This window comes from Delphinus delphis, chromosome 10 (assembly GCF_949987515.2).
Source record: "Delphinus delphis chromosome 10, mDelDel1.2, whole genome shotgun sequence".
Classification (NCBI taxonomy): Eukaryota; Metazoa; Chordata; class Mammalia; order Artiodactyla; family Delphinidae; genus Delphinus; species Delphinus delphis.
Window position 1 is genome coordinate 43,859,469 of NC_082692.2, and position 14,182 is coordinate 43,873,650.

Here is a 14,182-nt window from a genome sequence, read left to right on the forward strand (position 1 = left end):
GGTGGTACCTGAGCCTCTTCCTTCCTTCCCACCTGCAAACCAACCAGCAAGCCCTGACAATTTCACCTGCTTAATATTTTTTTCAAATATGGCTCTGGTTCTGTATATCTGAATCACTACAGGACAATCTCTCATTGAACTGGAAAAAGCCTCCTAACTGTGCCCCTGCCTCCAGTCTCTCCCCTCATACAGCCCCTGATATGTATTATGGAAGGCACATACCTGACTGCACCACTCCCCTCTTAAAATCGTTCATAGCTTCCTCTTGCTTCAGAATAAAGGGGATACTGGAGCCTGCCATCAATTGTCCAAAGGAATCTATTTCTTAATTCTATCTTCAATCTCATCTTTCTCCCCCTCCTGTTCCAGAAGCATCCCACGACACAGCTATCCCTCAGCGACTTGCTCTTGCTGGACCCAAGGCCCTAGCATCTCTACACACAGACCTTGGGAGGCGACCCTGAGCTTGGCTCTTACCTGTAACATTCAGCTGGGAGGCCTTCTTCCCTGTCTCTCCTCACCTCGAGTTGGAGCACTGCCCCCAGAAGTTCCCACACATGCCCTGTGAATAACACTGCACTGATTTGTCTCTTCTATCAAACTGGAACCTCCTTGAGAACTAGAAATTGATAGTATTCAGCTTTCTATTATCACTGCCTAGCCCAGTGCTGGGCACATGGCATTAACGAAAGTTTCTGGAATAAACAACTGAATGAATAAGTAAATAAATGAAGATATCAAGTGTAAGGTTTTAAAAGATCCCCCTCCATTTCAGCCTTCAACAACAACAACAAAAAAGCAAATGTCTAAAGCCAATGGCAAAATTTTCCTCAATTAATTCTCACATCCAAGAAACTGTGATAATATACAGGCAGCTGTGCATATGTCCAAAGGCCCAACAATCTATGACCAGCATGGGATCTGTGATCTGAATACCAGATCCTACAATTGTTCTCAGAGGCCAAAGAATCTGCATCAGTTTGGGAAATTCTCCCACAAGTTTAGTTGCAGTTAAGTGTAAGAAATTCCTCAAAATAGGAACTTTACCTATAAACGGACTGAAGTCTAAGCCACACGTACAGCTTATTTGCATCACACAGTTATACAGGAAATGAAATAAATTTAAAGGCACCTCCAAAAATTATTTTTTAGAATGTGGGTTCCCCAAGGACAGAGATAGGTTTTTTGAAGACACAAAGGGGTTAAAACCCTAACAGTGGGCCTAGAACATAAATGTCTTTGAATGAATAAATTTATTTAAAAGTGATCATGGTTTTACAAAACATCTAGTACCAAAGATGGCCCTACCTACCATCCTAAAACTTAGAAATGGATTACAAGAAAAGCATCTCTTCTTCACCTCTTCTCTTCAAAACATCCTATGCCTTTTCTCTTCATAATTATGTTCAAGAGAGTCAGTAGTTTTTAGTTCCTAACGTTATCAGGTTTAATTTAGCTGTGGTAGTGGTTTATAACACTACTTCGGGACAAAACTGCAAATTAAAGTATTCAAATGGGTGCCATATATTGTTTTTAATGGATTTCAATGAAATCAAAACGTGAAAGAAGCATCTGTGACAGGGAACACTGAAAGATGATGACCTTGGTCTCCAGCCTGGACCAGAAAAGGGTGAAGCTGACAAAGCCGTGGGTACTCGTCCAGCTCATAAAAGTTTCCCGACATTCATCACCCTCCCAGAGATCAGAGCAAGCCATGTCAATGTTCCCTGGCCCCATGCCTGGCTCCAAACCCAGACCTCTAGAAGGGTCCCAGGATCCTGCCTTTCTGTGCTCTTTGTATGAAGCTAAAATCTAGTTTTTGTCCACTGATTATGAAGAGCATCATTCTAGCCCAGGGGTATCAGACTGCTGACAACACAGCCAACAGCCACTTTAAAAAATCATGCTAGTAGCAATGTGTTATTGGCCAAAAAATATTTCAAATGCACCCACTGAGTGTCCCAAATTACATTTATCATACAACAGAATATAAGTAGAAGTGAGTATTGTAAATGTAGAAAAGACTGATTGTTTGGTAGTAGTCTTATGTGTTTGTATTACTGTTAAAAGAAAAATGATTGTAAGATGTGGGTAATAAAAATGAAAGAAATGGAGGACTCCTTAATCCTCATAAAAATGTATCCTCTCTACCTGCTGAGATCATCTTTGCGGAAAACACATCCATATGCCAGGAACAACTTTAATCACGCATTTAATTCTAAAATTATGCTGGCGGCTTAATTGGAATTAATTCTCCTTTGAGACGTTGCACTCTTTTTCTATTTCTTTGGCTGCCTGAGAACTAGAGGAGTCTTTTTTCCTCAGCACATACCAAGGTAGTATTCCAGTTCTAGAATTAATCCATGTTTCCATTTCATTAAAAAGCCATAGCATTCAATTTAATTTTTTGTTTGTTTTTTTTTCTTTTAGTTACATTAAAACTACTTTTTACACAGGATGTAAATCAGTTTGTTAATACAGACCTAACTTAAAATGTGCTATGTCTATTTCACAGTTTCCGATGCTAAAAATACCTAACTTCCTAATTAAATGTAATACAAGCAATCTTAATAGTTATGCCGCTCCTGGCAGTTCCTATTAAAATAATGGCCTTTATGTCACAACATCTCCTCTGCCAACATATACTGCCCTTGGACCCGTCATCCCGTGGGGACCAAAAGCTTCATTAAGACAGATCTGTTCTTGGGCTTGTCGGAAAGAGAGAGAAAAAACCAAACCAAAAAAAAAAAAAAAAGCCTCCAGACTGAAAATGCACCCCTGAAGTGCAGAAGCTGCATCAACGTCAGGGCTGACCTGGCCCAGGACATGGCCCTGGTGCCTGTGTAGCACTGGGTAAACTCCAGCCCAGGAAAACACAGAGTTCTCCATCCTTTCGGCCCCAGCCCCTCTTTCCTCCTTTCACCCCACACTTCCTCCCACTTCTCTCTGCTTGGCCTTAACCTGCCACAGTTCACCCCAGGGTAAGACAGCTTTCTTCCAGCCAGAAGACACTGGTCTCAGGCAATACCTAACATTAAACTAAGTCAGTAGGGTATCTGCTTCCCTTGTTAACGCACAATAATGATTTCTGACTCTAACTAACAGATGCAACCAAATTCTGAAAGGCAGTAGTTTCACTGGCATTACAGTGTTTGCTTTCTATCTAGGCAGAAATGAGCTATTGCTACCCACCTGCTAAAAGGAAGTACAGAAAAGATTTAAGACATGAAACTTTCAAACTCAAAATTATTGGTCACATGGAAGAAGAATAAAATTTTTCAAAACTTCTCTCCCCTCACATGAGGATTTTAAAATATGCTTGGAATGTAAGAAATGGCTAGACTCTCTCTGCCACTGTGGGTGGGGCTGAGATATTTACACAATTCCCCCATCAAGTTTGAATGTTCAAAAGGGCAGGTGGCCTCTCTGAGAAGTGGGAAAGGTGATAACTGAAGTGTGTACTTCTGTGAATTGGGGGTAACCCAACAGGAACCCACACGGAGTGTGACAGTGACACCCTCTCCGTCCCCCGGTCCATTCATGAACAAATGTTCATCAAGGACCTACAAGGGCCCAGGGATACAGCAGTGAACAAAACAGACCAAGCATCTGCCCTGTGGAGCTTGGTGGTAATGCAGGAGAAGACAATGAACAAGGATGGGAGGGGAGTCTGGGGGAGAATGGGTGCATGTATATGTATATGTATGGCTGAGTTGCTTTGCTGTGCACCTGAAACTATCACAACATTGTTAATCGGCTACACTCCAATATAAAATACGAAAAATAATTTCGTATTTGTAAAGATCACAAGTGGCCCAGGCAGGACTGGTCTTTGTCTGGGGATGAGGAGGTTGGGAATACGAACCATGACAGCAATGTCAGACCAGCTAAACCACAGTAGAAGAAAGAGAAACGAACAGACGTCAAGTTGTAACTCCCCCCAGAGGGAGACACACATCTTCCCATCCCTTCCTCCCCTGCCCTTGGGGGAATGATCACAAAAATGGGGGAGAGCGGAGGGCATTCCACGGGACTACCTTGGGGCTGGATCTCTCTTTTCCCTCTTTTCTTTACCTTCATCTCTTCTAGCTGCCTCTGCAGATTTTTAGGGTCCACGGCAACAGGTTCAGATAAGTGTCTGCTCGCCGTGGCCTCGCAAGCCTGGAGCCCAGAGAGAAGCCCACATGAAGCATCTTCATAGTGTTGGTATTTATCCACCAGATCTTTGAGGTTATTCCCAAGGACATTGCACTGAAAATCGAAAGAGAGAAGGGTGGGGATTAAAATCCACTGCTTTTATATATAATCTTCAGGACCTATGGGTTACGCCACCTGTAAAACACCAGATTTCAACCAAAGTGAGCAAAAACTGTAGGGTGAAGATTTTCTCCTTTATAGGAAGATGCTTCCTCTAACAAGTCAAAAACTAACCAATTCAAAAACATCTGCATGAGGGCTGGATCTTAATCCAGAATGAAGGGTTTAGGTGTCAATCATCAGAGGGGGCTCGTCTCCACGGATTTTACACACCACGTGTATAGTATGCATCAGATGGAAAGGTTTTCAAGATGCTTCATAAATCACTTCTATATGCTGCACAAGACACAAGGAGGGCAAATAATCTAGACCAGAAGGAAGCCAAGGCCAACAGCCAACGATGCTTTTCAAGACATTTGTGCAGCCTGGTCAGCTTATATTCTAAACAGGGACATGTTTTCTCAGTTTTGCTTTTTTTTAAAACAAAACTCTCTTACTGGTCCACGAGAATAATAAAATTGAAACAGTCTGTTAGCTATTAAGTATTAAAATAATACACAGACCAAATATATGTGTAAAGCGAATTCCTTGTGAAGGGAATTATCTGAGAGGAGGCTTCAGTTCTCAAGCTTCAGAGGCTGCAAACAGCAAACCACTCTGTTTAGACTCAAAATATACTCGCCACCTGCTGGGCAAAACAGGTATTACAGAGTTTTACAGCTAGGGCTGCCTGGAAATCACTCCAAATGAACTTAATAAATAACTTTACGTTCCTAATCTTTAAACATATTTTTCAGAAGTAAAGCAGATGAATAAGACTGAGGGAAGTAGGATGAAAATACTTTATTTTCCCTGCTTCAGTTTTCAGATTTCTTGCTTCTAATTCCAAAACTAAAGAGGACAGAACGAAAACTACACGCACAGATTCCTCATGCCTTAAAATGAAACTACCTTATTGCACAGAAAAGGAAACTATAAATAAAATGAAAAGACAACCTACGGAATTTGCAAACGACGCAACTGGCAAGAGCTTAATTTCCAAAATATACAAACAGCTCATACAACTCAACAACAAAAAACCAAACAACCCAATCAAAAAATGGGAAGGAAAAATATAGACATTTCTCCAAAGACACACAGATGGCCAAGAGGCACATGAAAAGATGCTCAACATCGCTAATTATCAGAGAAATGCAAATCAAAGCTACAATGCAGTATCACCTCACACCGGTCAGAATGGCCATCATCAAAAAGTCCACAAACAATAAATGCTGGAGAGGGTGTGGAGAAAAGGGAACCCTCCTGCACTGTTGGTGGGAATGCAAATTGATACAGCCGCTATGGAGGGTCCTTAAAAACCTAAAAATAGAGCTACCATATGACCCAGCAATCCCACTACTGGGCATATACCCTGAGAAAACTATAATTCAAAAAGATACGTGCACCCCTGTGTTCATAGCAGAACTATTTACAATAGCCAAGACTTGGAAGCAAACTAAATGTCCACCGACAGATGAATGGATAAAGAAGGTGTGGTACATATATACAATGAAATATTGCTTAGGCATAATAATGAACAAAGTAATATCATTTGCAGCAACATGGGTGGACCTAGAGATTATCACAGTAAGTAAAGTAAGTCAGAAAGAGAAAGACAAATACCATATGATATCACTTATATATGGAATCTAAAATATGACACGAATGAAGTTATCTAGGAAATAGAAACAGACTCACAGACATAGAGAACAGACCTGTGGTTGCCAAGGTGGAGTGGGGTGGGGAGAGAAGGATTCAGAGTCTGGGATGAGCAGATGCAAACTATTATATAAGGATGGATAAACAACAAGGTCCTACTGTATAGCACAGGGAACTATAGTCAATATACTGAGATAAACCTTAATGAAAAGAATATGAAAAAGAATATATATGTATAACTGAAACACTCTGCTGTACAGCAGAAATTAACACAACATTGTAAATGGACTGTACTTCAATTTAAAAAAAATGAAATTACCTTCGTGTAGAGGGACCTGAAGCGGTCAGTGGCACGGTCTAGCCTGCCCTGGACTTCCCTGTGGGTGGCAGAGGTATCCAGGTGGCCCTGCTCAGCCCGGCCGCCTCCCTCTCTCCTGCTGCAAGACTTGGCTGCTTCCAACACTCTGTTCCCAGAGATCGTGATGTACCTCAAGTCACCTTTGTGCGAAATGACATCTTCCGAGAAGCTCTTCTGCCTCTTCAGTTTGGCCGTCAGACCACCGAGGTCGTCGGCACCTGCTTCCAGGTTCTCCAGCTCTTGTTCTGACTGCTGCAGCCACTGCTCAAACTCGCCGTAGTCGGCGTCGAACTTCTCCAGCTCCTCCTGCAGGGAGTGGGTCAGCCGCATCCTCTTCTCCGATTCGGCCAGCGCGCTTTCATAATGCGCCTTCAGCTCCTTGACGTTCCTCTGCAGCTTCTCCTTTTCTTCCGGGCAGAGGTGGTGGCCCTGCTTCTCCAGCAAGGCCTGGGCCGCCTGGGTGGCCACAAGGACAGCCTGGTGCTGGGCCGCGAGCTCCGCATGCTGGGCCTGCGGGAGAGCAGATCAGGCATCATGTGGATGCAGGACCCACAGACCCAGGACCCGCAGGCCTGCTTCCCATCAACCTGTCTAGGGTGCCCGCTGTTTCCCTCTTAATGGTGAACTTCCTAAAAGCAAAAGCTGCTTTGTGAGCAGCTAATTTTAAAATCTAATTTTAAAATTTCCAATCTTCTCTGGAAAGTACTGTTTTTGAGAAGGTTGGAAAAAATGGAACGAATTTCTGTTCCAGCCTTAAAACAAGCATCTACAATCTGCTCTCATTTTACTCATCCCTTCCCTACGAGCCCCCTGAAGGGATTGTCAATGTCTTTACCTAATTATTGATCACGGAAGTACAGTATTTTTTCTTAGGAAATGATCCTGAAAAGATATTTAATAGGAAAAAAAGAATCTATAATTTGAAACCTATAAAAACACTACGATCATCAGTAAGCAAGAACAACATACATTCGGAGAAGCCCAAAGGAAGTTAAAGGAACACATATAACAAAGGAGCATCTTGGAGCTACTCAGCTGACTGGGTCGCAGTTTCCTGCATGTGGAAAAAGGGACAATAACCCTACACATCACAGGTTTGCTGAAAGGAGCACAGGAAACCGCACACAGAGAATGCTGCCTGTTGAGCCCGGTACATGTCAGGGATCAAAGTCCACCCTGGAGGCAAGAGCAGAGCGTCTGGCAGGTCACAGGTGTGGGGCAGAAAGGTCACAGGTGTGCACAGCTACCCGCCCTCAGCCCTCAGCTGTGTGGGCCTCAGTGGCTAGAGTCCCTTCCTCTCCAGCCATAACCAGCTTCTTCCATCCACCCCAATATGCCATTAAAATGTGGTAAACAGCATAATGGAAAAGAATATAGAAAAGAATGCATACATATGTATAACTGAATTACTTTGCTGTACAGCAGAAGCTAATACAACATTGTAAATCAACTATACTTCAATTAAAAAAAAAAAGCATAGTAATCCTTTTGGGCCATTTTCCACATTTCTTGTAATGTCTGAAGTGGAGCCATACAGCCTGATCCCATCACCTCCGAGCTCCCTCTCCGACCTGGCCCTCCCCCTTCCCTACACCACACACTCGGCCTCCCACCTCTACCCCACCCCCACCCGTGGGCACATCTGGACCTCTTTCTCTAGTTGCTCTCTTGTCTGGTTCCAGCTCTCCCCTCAGACACCTGCCTGCAACCCCTACCTCCTCTGAGTCTTTGCAGGAATCTCATCCCCCCATGTGGACCTACTTGGACGAGGCTATTAACCCTGAAAGGTGGTCCCACCCCATCTGCCCACCCGTACCTAACTTGGCAAAAAGTTACCACCTTCCAGCATCCCACAGAATTTGGATGTTTACTGCCTGCCCTATTATCGTCACCCCCCAGCAGGCAAGCACCAAGACAGGGAATTTACTTTGCTCACTACCTAGAACAGAGCACTCAGGGGTTGAGAAAATATCATTCTATGCCATCAAGTGAAAAGGGCCAAGAAGCACTGCTGTGGGACAGCTGTTCCCGCGAAGTCTGATCCCAGCCGCCAGCCGAGAACACTCATCAATCCTTTTTCCCTTGTCTGTGACAGCACCTGACACACAGTGGGCACAGGACAAATACTTTTGTCTAAATAACTTTTCTCCCGCAGGCTTTTCTCTCTCTTCGGTATCTGAATTATATTCATACACCATCTCCGTGGTCAGACAGATGTATATAATACCTATAAAGTCACCTGACCCATCCCTTCCTTTTACAGATGAGGGGAGACAGGCTGGGCCCAGAACACGTAGCGCAGAGAGTTAGTACGAGAGCCCTCGTGTCTCCCGAGCCTCTGGGCCATCTCTCCACTTTGCCAGGAGAGCAGGAATTTGTGAAGCACTTTCAGATTCTCATACTCTTAGCAGTGAAAAGTTCAGAAGGCAAACTTCATGCTGTGGCTAAAAACAAGTGTTTCCGGTAAGGCACCTGTATGTCTGGGTCCACCCTGGTATTTTTCACTCCTTTGGTCAAGTTACTAACCTTTCCTGACTCCTTTGTACCTGACTCACAGGTTCCTTTAGGAATTCATTAGATTTTTCATTTTAAGACCCAATTACAGTCAGGTTCTGGAATAGCCCCTTGAAATTGTGATGTAATGAATATCCCAGCTCTTCTGGTTTCCTTTCTACTTCCTGTACTAGAAGAGCTTCACAGAGGGCATTCTATTCCCAAGACTCCAAAGACAAAGACTCGGAGGCAAACAACAGAATTGCAAATGTTCCCGAGGCCCAGGCATCTGCCCATCAAAAGCCACACACTGAAATAAAATGATCAACTATGTGACTCTTTAAAAATGGCTTTCAAATGTTCCCTTGGCTCCTGTAGCAGCATTAATGTTAGCCCTAGATTTTTCATGCAGTGAATTTTCACTCCTCTTCTCAGCCACAGCCTTCACCAAAAAGATGACCTGAAGTCTGGAGAGAACTTGAGTAAACTCAGGAGGGCACAGCAAGCCCGGGCTGGAATTTAGCAGAGGGACTGAGCTCACAGCCTAGTTTAAAATCCCAACTCCACCCCTTACTAGAAGTGTAACCTCAGGCAAGACACCTCATTCTGTAAGTTACAGCTTCCCTAACTGTAAAATGAGAATGAGAATAACATTAATAATAATAATTTCATCACCATAATAATGATATTCTCATTTGACAGAGTGGTGGGGAGAACTAAATGAACACAGTAATGAGTCAGGATGGGAAGAGCTCTGAAGAGTGCCTGGTCCACTGTCACTGCTTTACGAACATTAGCTATTATTGTTATTTCTATTAATTCCTTACAACGCTGCTTCACGGAGAAGAACACCACATCCAATGATGTATTTCCCACTGTTTTTCACTTGCTTAGAATTCTCACGATAACTTACATGGACATACTGATGACCCTAAAACAAGGACTTTACTCTCAAGGGTCCCTGAGCTTTGAAAAGATAACTCACGTGCTAAGTGCTTCCTGTCTTTACAGACCTGAAAATAGACTTTAACAAGATCATCTGTTTAAAACCACTCACCTTCATCTTCTGGTACTGCTGGTTCAGGTTCTCCTGGGTGGTCGCTACGTGCCCATCAACATCCATATCCAACAGGTTACCATTAACTTCATCCTCTTCTCCCATCACCGACTTGCCGTCACCCTCTTGAATATGAGTCCCGTTCTGTTCAATGACCTGTTTCTGTTCCATCCCTGCCCTTCCTGAGTCTCTGTCAACATTTGCCAACCAGTCCAAAAGGTTTTCGATTTTGGTTTTGCTCTCTTCCAGCTGCTTTACAGCTGCAACCTGGGCAGGAAAGGTCACAATAGATAACCTTGAATGTGGGCCGAGGCAAGAGTGTTAAGACTTTCCAAAAGCAAATACTTAGATCATTGAAAATCAGAGCAGGGAAATTAAACCAGACCCACAATGAAAACTGAACACACTGAAATTAAGCCTTACAGCAACAGGCAGTTACCCTGAAGTTTCCACTGTTCTTAAAAACACATTCCAAAGTTTTAACTGTACTTAATGGACCTCACACATTTCACAAGTAGAAAGCCTGACAATCCCACTTAAATTGTTTTTAAAAGTTTAACAAAGCCTACAAACTATTATGTATAAAATAAATAAGCTACTAAGATATACTGTACAACCCAGGGAAGATAGCCAATATTTTATAATAACTCTAAATGGAGTAAACCTTTAAGAATTATGAATCACTATGTTGTGCACCTGACACATATAATATTGCACATCAACTATACCTCAATAAAATTTTTTTTTTTAAAGTTCAACAAAGCCAATTCTTCAAACTTTGTAGTATTTGGTCAATTGCCTACATGAAAACCCAGAATTCTAGTCTCTGGTGCTAATCATCACTTACGACCACCTGATACCACATAATAAATCAAGGCGCTGTTACACTCATCATTTTCAACAAAGCCGTAAGAACAGGGTACCACATATTTGAATAAGGACCTTTTCCGTTTCTTCCTTGATTGCTGTCGTCACAACTTTATCCAGCTCTTTTTTCGACTGTTCCGCCTTTAAATTAAGCTGTTCACACTTTATCTTAGCTTCATTAAGTTTCTGTTCAATCAGAGCCTTATCCTCTCGTGACAGTTTTTCACCACTCTCTTTTAAGAAGTTCTCTGTGTTTTTCACTATTTCTGCCAATGCCTGTGCACTTCCTTGCATATCTTTCTGTAATTCCTTATAACACAAAAGAAAAATAAAATCTTAGTAAATTACTACCTATTTAATTCTTCCACAATTATAATTCTAAAACAGGGTAGAGGGGGCAGAGAAGAATCTAGCACATACAGGTTGTTAAAGCATATTCAATACTCTGTTAATTTGAGTTGGTTTATTTAAATCACAATATTTAATATAATTTGAAACCTCAGAGAACATTAAAGAAAGGTATGAGATTTGCAAGTTTAACAAATGGATGTGGTTTGTAAAACACTGAAAACAATTAAGTATTTATAAATGTAATCTATACATATTTGCACATACCAGATTTTTTTACATTATGTGAGTACATTTATAAAAGCTTTTAAACACATGGTAATATTATATGTTCTGTTTTTAAACATTTAATTTTAACATATATCTGCTGCTCAGGATAAAAACAAATAGTTCTCAAAGTTATGAGCTAAATTATTCCTAATGTAATTTCTATACTAAGATGATGACTTCTTCTAAATACCAGAGCTCTATAAAATAAAATGTTTGCTTCTTTGCCCTAGCTGCTAGGAAGCTCAGAGTAAGATCTCTCCTTAACAGTTACAGCTTTCCTTCGTCTAGAGTTCTTTATGTAATTTTTCCTCCTTTACACTTTCATTCTCTATAGAGTACTATGTTTAACTCTGCATATTGTTTTTCTCCATAGTTTTATTTTAAGCCTCCCCAAATTTTTCTAGGAAGTATTTGAATTGAAAGAGATACTGTTCAGTTTTCCAAGCACCACTTAGTGAAGAGACTGTCTTTTCCCCATTGCATATTTTTGCCTCCTGTGCTGTAGATTAAGTGACCATAGCTGTGTGAGTTTATCTCTGGGCTATTTATCCTGTTCCATTGATCTCTGTGTCTGTTTTTGTGCCAGTACCATACTGTTTTATTACTATAGCATTGTAGGATGGTTTGAAATCCAGGAGTATGATAACTCTAGCTTTGTTCTTTCTCAAAGTTGCTTTGGCTATTTGGGGTCTTTTGTGGTTCCATATAAATTTTAGGATTATTTGTTCTAGTTCTGTGAAACATGTCATGGGTATTTTGATAGGGATCACAATGAATCTGTAGATTTCTTTGAGTGGTATGCACATTTTAACAATATCAATTCTTCTAATCCATGAATGCTATGTATAGAATACAAAAAAATACAAGGATATATTGTACAGCACAGAGAATGAAGCCAATATGTTAGAATAATTTTAAATGGTGTATCATCTATTGCATTGGCCAAAAAGTTCGTTCTGGTCTTTCCGTAAGATGTTACAGGAAAACCTGAACGAACTTTTCGGCCAACCCAATATTAAGTGTTGAATCACTGTGTTGTATATCTGAAACTAATATAATATTGTAAATCAACTATACTTTAAAATAAATAAATATTTTTTAATAAAGAAAGAGACACTCTTTACTGAGCCACTACTATATGACATTAACTGTGCTGGTCACTTTACATAAAATATCTATTTGAGTCTGACAATAACATGGCAGTAGAAGTTTGAGCAAAGACAGTGAGGCCCAGAGAGATTAAGGTACAAAGCTGACAATGTGTAGAGTCTGGGACTGGATGATCTCGTTACAGTGAGAATGTTCTTTCTCCTGACACCAAAATAAAACTTTATCTGTCATTATTGTTTGTTCCTTCAGTGAAAAAAAACAAATTCCAGAGAACAATGAAAGGAATAGGATGGGGTTAAGAGAGAAAAAGAACCCAAACTCATGGCTATGTCTCCTGATTTGCAAGTGAGTTGGGCTTCAACAGATCCAAATTCTAACTCATCACACAAGGTATTTCCACTATCAAATCTCCTTTATATCGCCTCCACTCGATGTCTCACTAAAAAAAAAAAAGCCAGGAAAATTACCTGGCTTGTTGGAGCTGGACGTATGACTCTTAGTATAAAGTTTCAAGCTCAGGTCTGGGGGCGTCTTGGGTGCACCTTGCCTCCGAAAAGCTAAAATGATGACTACTTTCCAATAACCTGAACTGCTTTCCAAATACTTGTAATCAGTCTTAACATCAACTCAACCCACTAATGCAAAGCTAGATTCTACCTCCTGCTTGGACTGGTACTTCTTTAACTCAGCCGTGCCATCTCCAATCATGAAGGCTTCCTGATGACCAATGAGGCGGTTCTCGGTTTGGGTGAGGAGGTCACAGATGCCCTGGAGTTTCTCTCTGTACTCCTGCTGACGCTCCTCCACCATCTGAAGGGAGCAAAAGCAAAGCCTCGTGAATGTGGCCACCAACTCACTACTGTCATAGCTCTTTACGAGAACACATTTTGCAAGCTTCCTCTATGTAAGCTCTCCTAAGTATGCTGTAAACATGATAGCAGTGGGGTACACGCTGAGCAAGGTACACAGAAAGTGAGAGCATGTCTTATGTACAAGGAAGGAGATCCCGTTTGGATGACAGCTCAACAGAACACTGGCCACGCATATGTGTAAGAGATGGAGCTTCTGACTGACAGGAAGAAACATCCCACTTTCTGAAGCTCTTGAAACCTGCGACACACACAATTAATTCTGCAAAATGATATCAAAACAGAAGTTAGTCGTGATTTGTCTGTTAAAATATTTGATACGTGTAAACAGGTTACCGTGCTGGAGACCATGCTTGTGCTTCCAGAAGTGATCAAAGGAGCCTTGCACGCAATATCTCTCCTTAATCACTGTGGCTAATTCCATCCCCACCTCTGCTCATTATTGCTATTGGATGGACCACCTCAATATAATTCGTTAAATCACCCTAAGAGATTAATTCAGTCATTACTTGCATCTTTTGTTTTCCTTTTATATACATACTAGTTATTTATTCTATAGCCATAGATCATGTTGACTAGGAGCCTGACACATGCCAGGCAAGGTCCTGAGGGTTTTAAATTCTTTCTTTCATTGGTGCCCACAATACTACCGGGCAAGCACTGCTATGATTTCCAATTTCCCAATGAGAAAACTGGTTCAGTGACTTGCCCTGGGTCCCACAGCAAGTGAGTGGTATAAATGGGGTGTAAACTCAGGCAGCCTGGCTCCAGAGCCTGGCCCTACCCTGCCATGCCCACCCACCTCCCAAAGGGAAAAGATACCCTTAACCTTCTCTATCCACATGTTCATCAATT

The 14,182-nt window shown here is 41.6% G+C and overlaps 1 protein-coding gene across 1 annotated transcript in view; it reads right to left on the reverse strand.

Annotated features, from left to right (window-relative positions):
- DST (dystonin) overlaps positions 1-14,182 on the reverse strand; it is a 494,547-nt gene that overhangs the window by 121,699 nt on the left and 358,666 nt on the right. Inside the window, exons 44-48 of the mRNA XM_060021645.1 lie at positions 13,116-13,268; positions 10,806-11,039; positions 9,864-10,130; positions 6,275-6,823; positions 4,000-4,251 (exon numbers count right to left, since the gene is read on the reverse strand). Coding sequence (XP_059877628.1) covers positions 4,000-4,251; positions 6,275-6,823; positions 9,864-10,130; positions 10,806-11,039; positions 13,116-13,268 — 1,455 coding nt within the window. The remainder of the gene's footprint in view (positions 1-3,999; positions 4,252-6,274; positions 6,824-9,863; positions 10,131-10,805; positions 11,040-13,115; positions 13,269-14,182) is intronic.